The following is a 10,471-nucleotide window of genomic DNA, read 5'->3' on the forward strand; positions in this document are numbered from 1 at the left end:
TAGTGTCTGTTCACAGCAATAAAACCCTAACTAAGACAAATACCAACTTAAAACCATTTCTCACTACTTCCCACCAAGTTCAAGGCCCTTTCTCTAAGAAGCCCTCCCTAACTCTAGGTGAGGGAGATCTTACTGTACTTATTTAGGAATGCCTTGCTTATTTTAGTACATACCCATCCCTAAACTCCACTACTCACTTATGGCTGCTCTTGAAATGCTCCTTGAGCCAGAGGCACCCCAACTTCTTGCTCACTTTCAACTAATAGTAATACTCACCTATTATACCCCTAGCACTCTACCTCAAGATGCCCCCGGGAACCTGGCCAGGGCACTAGAGCCCTGTCAATCTCATCTGCAGACCTAAGTGGATGAGGGGGACAGGTGAAGCTGGTGCCCTCTGCTGTTCCTCCCTCCCTCTGGAAGCACACAGGTCTTGGGAACCTCTTTCCTTTATAGAGTCTCTAGGAACTCCCACCACCATCTCCTAAGCCTATCCTTCTTGCATCAGCTGTGCTGGGAGAGGCTTGTTTGGCTACAAGCCAAAGGCTAAACAAATGCATGTCACAAGTTGGCTTGGAGGAGGTCATGGGACCCAAGGTACTAGAGGACAACTTCAGATAAGTTAAAATTGAGGCCCCAGCCATAAGGACTTTGGACGGGCTTCAGCCTGGGGACTACAGCATCAAACTTAGCTGTCCAGTTCCAGACTGCCTCTGCTAAGTTATACCAGCTTCCTNTGACTATGCNGCTGTGTTCTTGGCCATGCGATGGGGTACTACCACCTTCTATCACCATGCTCCCAAGTTCTGTACTCAACTCCTCCTTTGACCACCTCAATGGCTACAAGATGGCCAGTTCTGTCTATTCCTGCCCATACCACAAAACAGACATGAGAAGTTTCAGAGAAGTTTTTATAATAAAATTATCCAGTTACATAAGGCATAACCTGAGAAAAGATACAAAAATTGGAATGTAGAAACTTAATTTGTAGAAAACACCAGATATTATCCTCACAGGAGGCTCTGCAGCCAGGCTTTAGAAGCCCCAGATGTCCTGGTGTATATTTCACTTGCAGCAACTCTGACCGCGGCGGGGATTGGGGGTGGGGTTGTCACACTGAAGGGGGAGATGGTCCCAGCTTTGGAATTGTCAGGAGGTGAGCATATAAGAGGGAGACATGCTGGGAGAGATTTCACCTGCTTAGTCCAGTAGAAAAGGATGATGGTGCCAGGAAGGTTATCCTAAAGCCCTGGACATAGGTATGGAAGCATGGTGAAGAACAGGCCCATAAGTGCTGGGTACCTTATTCCCAGCTGCCTGCCCACAGGCCAGCTGTTTTACATTCCAGGAGGTAGGGCTGTGTGAGCATTTGGTTCAGCTCTGTCCTTCCTGCCCCTGTGCTTGGGGGCGGGGTGAGGGGCTGTAGGATACAAGGCAGTAAACAGTACAAGAGAAAAAGGTCTTTCTCTCGGGAAGGTTTCCTTGCCCACTCTGAGAGTCCCTGTAAGAGATCTGGTTTAGGTTACTAAGACTAGAAAATAGGGCAAATGAATACAGGGTGCCCAGTGCAACCATAAATGGATCTCAGTGTCAAAGTGTAATCTCAGAGGAGTCTTATTTCTGTTTAGGCCCCCTGTAACAGCATAGNTATGTCCCTGGGGTCCTCTGTGACCACTAAGAGGTGTCCCAGTCATCAAATGCCCCAGAAAAGCAAAGAGAGTTGGGAGAAAGGGGCCGACCTCCAGCTCTTTCCCCTCCATTNAAGTCCANGCACAAACAGGAAGGTCATCATTATTAAGCCTGCTTCCAGCACAGGAAGCAGCCACCACCCATAAGACTGTCACTGCTACATGACTGCAGCCAATACCAGGGCCTTTCCCAAGAAGACAGCAGAAGTGGTTGACTAATTTGAGCTGTGACTGTGACCTGTGGCAATCCAATGTATGCCCAGGACCTTGGCAGAGAAGAATGAGGGACATACCCTCAGTTGATGGCACATNAAGGGCTGGGCAGGTGGGGGTTNCTCAAGAAGACAGAGCAGATTTTCTCTGGACCCGCACCTTCTCAGCAGACACCAGGCTGTGCTGAGCCTCACAGAAGTCTAGGAGACGGTGCCAGAGTGGGCAGCAGCGTAGCAGTAGATGGTCCCCTGCAAGGGAGAATCAAGGTGGCTCTTAGTTTTGCCCTGAGCATGCTAGGCACTGCCTTCCCCAGCTTTTCCCCAGACATACAAACTCTCACCAATGATGCACAATGCCTCCTGGGCCCGGGTGATGGCCACGTTTACTTGGTGGGGGTCCACAACAAAGCCCAGAAACTTCTTGAGCCAGCTCTTGGTTGGCCGCTGGTCCACATCACTCCTGGGGCATGTTCGGACAGTGCTTACTATCACATAGCGCCATTCACTCCCTGGGAGGCAGAGAGGGGATAATAGATGAATTCACAGCTCTGCCCACTGACCCCTCCTGCTGACCCCCACACACACAAAAATGGCCCCATAGAGCCAACCTTACCCTGGCTCTTGGTGATAGAGGTCACAGTTACTCCGGTGACCCCTCTTTGCGTGAGGCCCCTGCTGATTGCAGCAGCCTGTGCATTGTAGGGTGTAAGGACAGCAATATCTTTGGGATCCACCGTCCGGTCCAGGGTCAACTGCTTGATGATGCGGACCTAAGTAGATAAGAGGGCAGACGGAGCTGGAACCCAGACCCTGTTCTTTCCTGAGCTCAGCAACCTCACTCGATCCCAGCCTTCCCGCCCAGTGAAGCTTTCCTTGGCCTTCACCCTCGTCCAGGAAGCCTTCCCTGACCCACCAAACACTTACCACCTCTGTGACCTCCTCCGGGTTGGCCCTAGAGTTCTCATTGCCATCCTCGGTGGACACCAGCAGCTTCTGCTCGTGGCCCTGCACAGAGCCGAAGATGACGGAACAGCTCGGCTTGCCGGTGTGACCCAGGATACTAGGCGGACGCCTCAGGTCAGACCAGGTCTTTAGCTTTCCCCCATAAAACTCCATGGAGGGGAAGGAACAGATGTCCTTATGCATACGGTACTGTGTGTCCAGCATGATGGCGTCCCTGTGGTACCTCTCAAAGAGAGACCGATCCATCCCCAGACTCTGCAGCTGTTCACTCTTGACCACAGGCCGAAGNTGCTTGTGGTCTCCAAGCAGAACCACCTAGAAGCACAGATAGCTATGGCCTTGACATCTTTGGAGCCAGAAGCATTCTAACTTCTTGGCCATCTTCAATGCTCACCTATTACACCCTCAGCACCCCAACATCAGCTGCCCCCAGGAATCCAGGCAGGAGCACTAGATCCCCACAACCCTCACCTTCTCAACCGTCTTTGAGAAGCACACCAAGGGGATAAGGGTTTCTGGCTCGGTGGCCATGCCTGCCTCGTCGATAAGGATCTGTCGAACATTCAGAATTTTCAGGCTCTTTGATGCCGCACAGGAGCACGTGCACAGGATGACCGAGTGCCGCTCCAGTTCATGTTTGCGTGCCTTCCCCAAGACTCTCCTGTACCTATATGAGGTCATTCATGTCATCCAGTGAGCTTGCTGATGGGCAGCTCCACCTCCAAGATCACCACTTACACCATAAGATCCTCCTTTGAGAATATTTTCCCTTCCCGAAGCTGGGCATCAAATTTTCTGATCTCTGCTGCATACGGGTTGGGGGCCTGGCGGATCCGGTGGTGGAGGGTAATGCTCCTGGAAGGCAGGACCTTGGTGAAACCCTGGCCAGTGGAGGTCCCCTGGCCTCAATCCCAGCACAGACAGAAGGGGCATACCTGAGGCTCTGGTTCGGTCTTCCTTCCTGAGAGGTCTTGCTAAACAGACTCCTGTTGCTCACTCCTGGCAGCGGGAATTCAGTGGCCTCTGCCTGCTCCCCATATACACGCAGGGGCTTCATCTCTGTCTTCTTCCTCAGGAGCAGTCCTAGGGCAAGTGAAGATGTGAGTCTGAAACTCAGTACCCAGCACCCTCTGGCAGTCCCACACTTCATGCCTAACACACCTCCCAGGACATCCACAGACTTGTTGGAGGGTCCACAGTATAAGACACATGGGCCCCCCAGCTGCTCCNCTCCACTCGGGCTGCTGCCAGTTGGCATCTGCTCCTGGTTTGACCTGTGGAACCAGTACACGATGTGGAAGCCCACAACGGTCTTCCCAGTGCCTGTGGAGAGAGGACGATATGTAAGTTCCTATGGCCACATCTGTCTACACAGGGCAGCCCCTCCTGGCTCCTGCAAATGGGCCCCACCTGGTGGGCCCTGGATGACTGTGAACTGCTTCTGCAGAGCACTCCTGACAGCCCTGTCCTGGCTCTGGTTCAGTTTATGATGTCCAGCAGGGATATTGTAGTTCTGCCGCTCCAAGAACCTGCTAGTAGATGCTGGGGTAGGAGTGTGAGTGTAGCAGAAGCCAAGGATCATCTGAGCACCGTGGTGCTGGGGAGAGGTGGAAAAGCTGAGGGGCAGACCTACCCTTGTGGAAAGAANGCTGGCGAGGCCAGTTGCCGCGGCAGGGATCGGGGATTGAGCGACACGGTTCAGATATTGGGCCACAGGGCCCGGACATTGGGCGATGGGGCTCAGATACTGGGCGANGGGCCCCAGGTATTGGCCAACGGAGCTCAGATACTAAGCGATGGGGCCCAGATATTGGCCAACGGAGCTCAGGGATAGGCAGGCCCAAGGCGATGCTAATGACCAATGGGGATGCTGTTTTCAGCTGACGCACTGCTTCTTCCTTGCGGCTGGGGCATGGGGGGGAGGGGGGCGGTAGGGGTGGGATGAGAAAAGATACCAGAAAGTGAATAGGGTTTTCCTAGGGAGGGAGCTATGTCTTCCCAGGAGAGGGGANCCCAGGGAGGCCTTGGCTCTAGACCTCAGCCCAGGGACCTTCCCCCTGACCTCAGGTGATAGGAGCTACTCACAGGTCAGGAAGCTGCTTAGACAGCACTTCCACAGTGAACCGAGCGCTAGGTCTCAGCACCTCTTCTGGAACCTTCTCCATGGTCATGTGATGGATGAGGAAATATACCTGCTTGGGCGCCTCCTGCCGATCATCCACATTCTCCTGGTCCCAGTCACCACCAGCCAGTTCATGGTCCCAGTCACCACCAGACAGCCCATGGGCCACCCAGGTATATGTATTGGGGTCAATGTTCAGGAAGGGGCCAAGGCCACTAGGCCTAGGGAGTGAGCTATCTAGGGGGAGAGGGAGCCCCTCCAGCCGAATGCAGAGGTAGCAACAGCCAAAGTGGATGTTGATGCATTTCTCCTGGAGAAAAGCAGCTTCCAGCTGGAAGGTGCCCTGCAACTGCCCCTGGGATGTGTCCCAAGAGATACGCACGTCGTGCAGCACGATGGAGTCGTTTTCTGTAACAGCATTGGTGAGCGACTCCAGGGCGCAGCGTGGCCCCCACGCACCCGAGTACTCGCTGACTTGAAGGTACTGGTCTTGCAGAGCCTGGTGCACATGGCTTGAAAAGCAGTCGCCTGGNCGTTCCATGTGCTCCAGACAGAGGCTGAAGCCAGGGACCACAGTCCACAGCTTCAGGGTTGGTGCCAGGAAGCCCCGCTGCAGGCTGGAACCAAGCTGAACCTGCAGGGTATCTCCACTGCCCAGCTCGTAGACCACCTCTACAAAGTGTCCACAGCGGCTCTGGTGGATCTTTACTTTCTCCCTTGGATGAGAACGCTTATCTTGCTCCTGGATGAGGGCAGCTACCTCAGGCCAGCGCTGCTCCTTCAGCAGCATCAGTAGCTTCATCCACAGGGCTGCATCTACAGTCTGGGTGTGTGGATCAAGACTTGTGCCCAGAAGTGGTAAAGGCATTTTGGACGCCTGCACCGAGTACATGCGGCGCCGCCATACAAGCCGCAAGCCTGTCTGGCTCACTAGCTCCTGGGGGTGCTCAGCCAACTGCAGGGAATGGTAGTGAATCNGGCAGGGATCGGGCAGCGTTTCACGGTTTATAGGGAAAAGCACTTTGAAGCAGCGGGCACCCATCTCGACATCCACTACGAAGCCCAGCTTGTTTTGAGGCTGGGTCTTGAGCTGGATGGCCAGGTGCAGGCTGTAGGCCCTCCGTTGGTAGCTCTGGGCACTTGCATGCTGGCGACTGAAGTCCAGGCAGAGCCCATCAATGTCCCTGTTAGAATATGTAGAGCCCCTGTGGCCCAGTGCCAGCAGGATCAGCCGCTGCAGCACCACATCTAGATACCTACGGATGGGTGAGGTCGCCCATGTGTACCAATCCACCTGCAGCGAGTGGTGAACAGCAGGTTGCTGCTTACCCTGGCTGGAGCGACCAAAAACAGAGCGGCCTAGAGCCCTTCGCAAGTCCAGGCAAGCAGGAGCCAGTGAAGGGTGCATGTCATCTGCAGCAATAAGGTCCACCATCTGGCTGTAGTCCCGAGTACCAGCTGCAAGCTGCACTTGTTTCCAGAGGGAAGTCAGGAGATGCAGCTGCTTGTTGGGGGTATAGTCAGTGTTCGAGTGGTGGCACAGGTGCAGGGACAGAGGCACCAGGCCTCTGTACTTCTTGAAAACACTGTCAAGCTGCTGCCTACTGGGTGTGGGCTGCCACCTGAGTGGTGTGAGTGTCTGTGTGTGCTTGTTGCCTACAAGGAATTCAGCCACATGGCTGTTAAACTGGATCATGTACTCTTGGACCATGATGTGGGCTGTGCGGAAGCCCAGCACACTGTCCTCGTCTGGCGGCTCATAGTAACAGGCAGCTGAGAGGCGCTGGCGACGTAACATCCAAGAGAAGTAGCAGGCAGCCACAACACAGGCCTCCACAGAGTCCAGGTGGGCTGGCAGCTCCAGGCCAGCCCCAGGGTGTCTCTTGATCAGTTCTTCGGCTTCCTCATACGACAGCTGGCGGTCAGAGCGGATTATGGAGGGTGCAAATCGCAGGCTCTTGATCTGGCCACCGCCTTTCTCCATGGTGAGGAAGAGAGAGATGGCAAGGCGATCCTGACCAGGGAGAAGGCTCAGCGCATCCTGGCACAAGCTGGCAGGCAGCATGAGTACCGGCTCCCTGTTGGGGGCATAGAACACAGTGCCCTGCTGGCGGGCTTCCACATCCAGGGCCCCATCCTTGGGCACCAAGCTGGCCACATCAGCAATATGCACTGCCACCTCATACACTGGGCCTAGGTCCCGGACACTAAGAGCGTCATCAAGGTTGCAGGCACCCTGGGGGTCCACAGTGAAGGTCAGGAAGTGGCGGTAGTCCTCTCGGTGACCAGCGGCCGTGTTTAGCTCTGAGCGGTATCTCTGCAGAGCCTTGGAAACTGAGGCTGGGTCTGGTGTGTGGGCCTTCAGGCCATGCTCTAGGTCAAGGATATGAAGGCCCTGCTCCCAGGTGATGGCCTTGGGCAGCACCTCCAGGACAATGCCTAGTGGATAGTAGAAACGTTCCCGCCAAAGGACAATACGGACCCAGAAAAGCCGGTTGCTCCGGTCCTCAGGCTTGAGTGTCTCGTGCCTCACGCGCTGTACCCGGCCTTGAATGAGGCGGTGGATGGGAACTTGCTGTGGGTCCTTCATCTCTGCCACAAAAATCTTAGTCACAGAACCGTTGATAGGGATCATGATGCGGGGGTCCCACTCATCCATCCGACACACAAAGGCCAGTTCGTGCCTCCTCCTCTTTAACACACCCATCACACGGCCCTGCAGGCTCCCAGGGATGCGCCTGTCATCTCCTGCTGGGCCCAGGATCTGTACTAGCACCTCATCCCCCGTGAAGGCCATCCCACAGTTCAGACGGCCCCTGACCTGGATAGGGCTAGAGGCCGTGTCGTCCAGCGGAGTGGCCAGTGCTCTCTCAAAGGTCTCCTGTAGGAAGCTGCAGCGGCGGAATTGCTTGGAGTTTGAGCGCAGGAACTTCCGCAGCACAGATGAGGGTAGGTTTGTGTACTCTCGGGCCTTCTGTGGTGCAGGGCAAACCACGGTGTCCAGAAGTCCGTCCTCCCTAACAGTCACAGTCACTTGCTGGCTCTCGTCGAGAAGTTCCTTCAGGATGGCATCATCAGCATTGAGCTCCCAGTCAGAAGGCCAGAAGTCAGACTCAGAATCTTCCTCGGACACCCCCCCTTCCAGGGTGGACACTTCTGCTGCTGCATCTCTAGAGGCTGAGTTCCCGCTTGCTGTGTCTTCGGCTGCTACTGCCNCAGTCTGTGCCTTGGCTGCTGCCCTGGCTCTGGTCTCTGCCTTCACCGTGACCATGGTCCCTTCAGCTATGGGCCTTTGTGGGCCCTGGGCTGTAGATTTTTGCTCTGCCTCTGGGCTCCTAGCTTTGAGTGTCACCGAGGCCCAGTTCTGTCTCTGGGCCACACCCTGCTCAATCTGTTCCAGCGACAGCTCCTCGGGGAAGGCGCTGTGGTGTTCTATGCACTCGCGGATGAAGCTTCTCCAGAGATTTCTGCAGGCTCCAGAGGAGCAGAGGGCCACAGCATCTCCCACAGCCACCAGCTGAGACTGGGCACGAGTCATGACCGTGTTCAGGACTCGAGGCTCAGTGAAGAACTCTGAGGTTGGTGCCCCAGGGCTAAGAAGACTATTGCGGTTGTGGACAGAGCTCAGTACCACCACCCGGAATTCACGCCCTATAGGAGAGATGGGTCAGATGGCCAGATAGGACCAGCAGCCTGGCCACCTCAGTCCCACCCTATATATATGCACATCCAAGGAATGGGCTGGAAGCTGCCTCCCTGTTAGGCCAGCCTCTGGCCCACATTTCTGTCACCTACCTGGCAGGATCTCAAAGCTGCCCACAGACACCTCACCAAGGTTCCTCCTTCTTAGCTCCTGTCTTAGCGCATTAACCTGCAGACAAGTCCAGGGTTCTAGGGGCCTGTCACCCAGTAAGGAACAGGCCCTCNTGCTAATCCCTCACCTTCACCCTCACCCTCACCCTCACAGTCATATGGATCAGCCTGGAAAGAAACAAAGCAGCCTTTGAAGATAAAGAAAGGCCAGAGGAGACAGCTCACCTGGGCACCATGAGAGACAGCACAGATGTGTCTCTGCTCCCGGGGTCCCCAGCAGTGAGGCCAGGTGTTATAGATCTCCCTCACCTTCTCCACCACCTGGGTGACCTCAGCCGAGTTAAGCCAGGATGTCATGGACATGTCCTGCTCAGGGCTGCCTGCCACATGGCAGAACATGAGAGGGTAGTGTTGGGGGTGGCGTGGGACTTTGCCACTGGCCTGGATGGGGTTGCCCTTGGCTAAATAGAAATGATGGGAGACGAAGTTGATGATGGCTGCAGTTGACCGGTAGTTCTCGTGGAAGATGATGCGACTCTGCTGAGCGATCTTGTGTGCCTCCTGCTGGTAGTACAGGAAGAGGCGGTGCAGCAACGTGTGCCCGGCTGACTTGTCCCTAGGCACGCTGAAGAGCCTAGGTGTGACCTGCATGTGGTCCCCTGCCAGTACTACACGGGTTAGTGGCAAGGCATAGGAGAGTGGGATAAGGGCCTCACACTCCAGCATTTGGGCTGCNTCGTCGATGAAAATGTGGGAGAAGAAGCCGGCTGGCACCTGGAGCTCACGAGCCTGAGAAGTGGTGGTGACCACTAAACGATGTTGTACCAGCTCTGGGTCTGTGGGTGGGCGAAAGGCCTGGCGGTCCTCAGTTAGGCAGCAGTACTGCAACGTGGTTGGATCAGTCTGTCTTGGAGGACGATCTGCATACATCACCCTGAGTGGAGTGGCCTCTGGGTGGCCACTGCTGACGTAGTCGTGGAAATACTCCCGGATATAGATGTCTGCAGCACTGTAGGAAGGGGGAGGCACAATGGGCTGCTGCTTTAGGACTCAGGCTGCTGGCTAAAACATGTGTGCAGCCTTGCCTGGATGCCAGGAACACTCATAGGGCAGATAGACAGGGGTCTTGCCCAGGGACTCAAATTTCCTCAAAGAGGACAAAAAGCAAAGACACGGGGAAGGTCAGATCTTGAAGATAAGTGGGCAAGACTTGGAGAGCATGGGTGGTCAGGAATAGCTTAGAGAAGGCAGTCTCTTAATTGAGGCCAAGGGGAGAGCTAGCTATGGCCTGAGACCACCCATGGCTAGGGGCTGGCACTGATCCTGAACACAGCTCCTGGGCACTGTAAGCTTTGGCAACAAGAATTGGTGTCTGATCTCCAGGAGTAGAGCTTGAGAGTTAAGAGGCCAAGGAAGCACTGCCTAGGATCTTCAGATAAGCAACAACAGCCTTGACACTCAGACCCTCAACTCAGCCTAGAAATTAGCTCAGGACAAGTGGTTATTGACCTGGGCTCTTCCACCCCACACTCTGGGGCTAAAAGTGGACTCCATGCCTGTAATAATGTGTTATTAGGGAACTAAAATATAAATAAATAAAAAACCCACATTAGTCAAAGAGGAACTTCTTTGTTGAATAGCCTGTTTCTATATTTAAGAGAGAGAGAGAGAGA

General features: G+C 54.8%; 1 protein-coding gene across 2 annotated transcripts in view; it reads right to left on the reverse strand.

Moving 5' to 3' along the window:
• Positions 1 to 893: 893 nt before the first annotated feature.
• The window catches only part of Helz2 (helicase with zinc finger 2), a 14,431-nt gene continuing 4,853 nt past the window's right edge, over positions 894 to 10,471 (reverse strand). For both annotated transcript variants that reach the window (XM_021184278.2, XM_029474031.1), the window contains exons 7-19: positions 9,024 to 9,807; positions 8,781 to 8,856; positions 4,949 to 8,636; positions 4,497 to 4,768; positions 4,274 to 4,405; positions 4,025 to 4,186; positions 3,799 to 3,946; positions 3,602 to 3,718; positions 3,335 to 3,530; positions 2,825 to 3,178; positions 2,514 to 2,670; positions 2,242 to 2,409; positions 894 to 2,149 (exon numbers count right to left, since the gene is read on the reverse strand). In XM_021184278.2, coding sequence (XP_021039937.1) covers positions 2,025 to 2,149; positions 2,242 to 2,409; positions 2,514 to 2,670; positions 2,825 to 3,178; positions 3,335 to 3,530; positions 3,602 to 3,718; positions 3,799 to 3,946; positions 4,025 to 4,186; positions 4,274 to 4,405; positions 4,497 to 4,768; positions 4,949 to 8,636; positions 8,781 to 8,856; positions 9,024 to 9,807 — 6,379 coding nt within the window. In that variant the 3' untranslated portion in view covers positions 894 to 2,024. The remainder of the gene's footprint in view (positions 2,150 to 2,241; positions 2,410 to 2,513; positions 2,671 to 2,824; positions 3,179 to 3,334; positions 3,531 to 3,601; positions 3,719 to 3,798; positions 3,947 to 4,024; positions 4,187 to 4,273; positions 4,406 to 4,496; positions 4,769 to 4,948; positions 8,637 to 8,780; positions 8,857 to 9,023; positions 9,808 to 10,471) is intronic.

The sequence above is a fragment of the Mus caroli genome, chromosome 2, assembly GCF_900094665.2.
Source record: "Mus caroli chromosome 2, CAROLI_EIJ_v1.1, whole genome shotgun sequence".
Taxonomy (NCBI): Eukaryota; Metazoa; Chordata; class Mammalia; order Rodentia; family Muridae; genus Mus; species Mus caroli.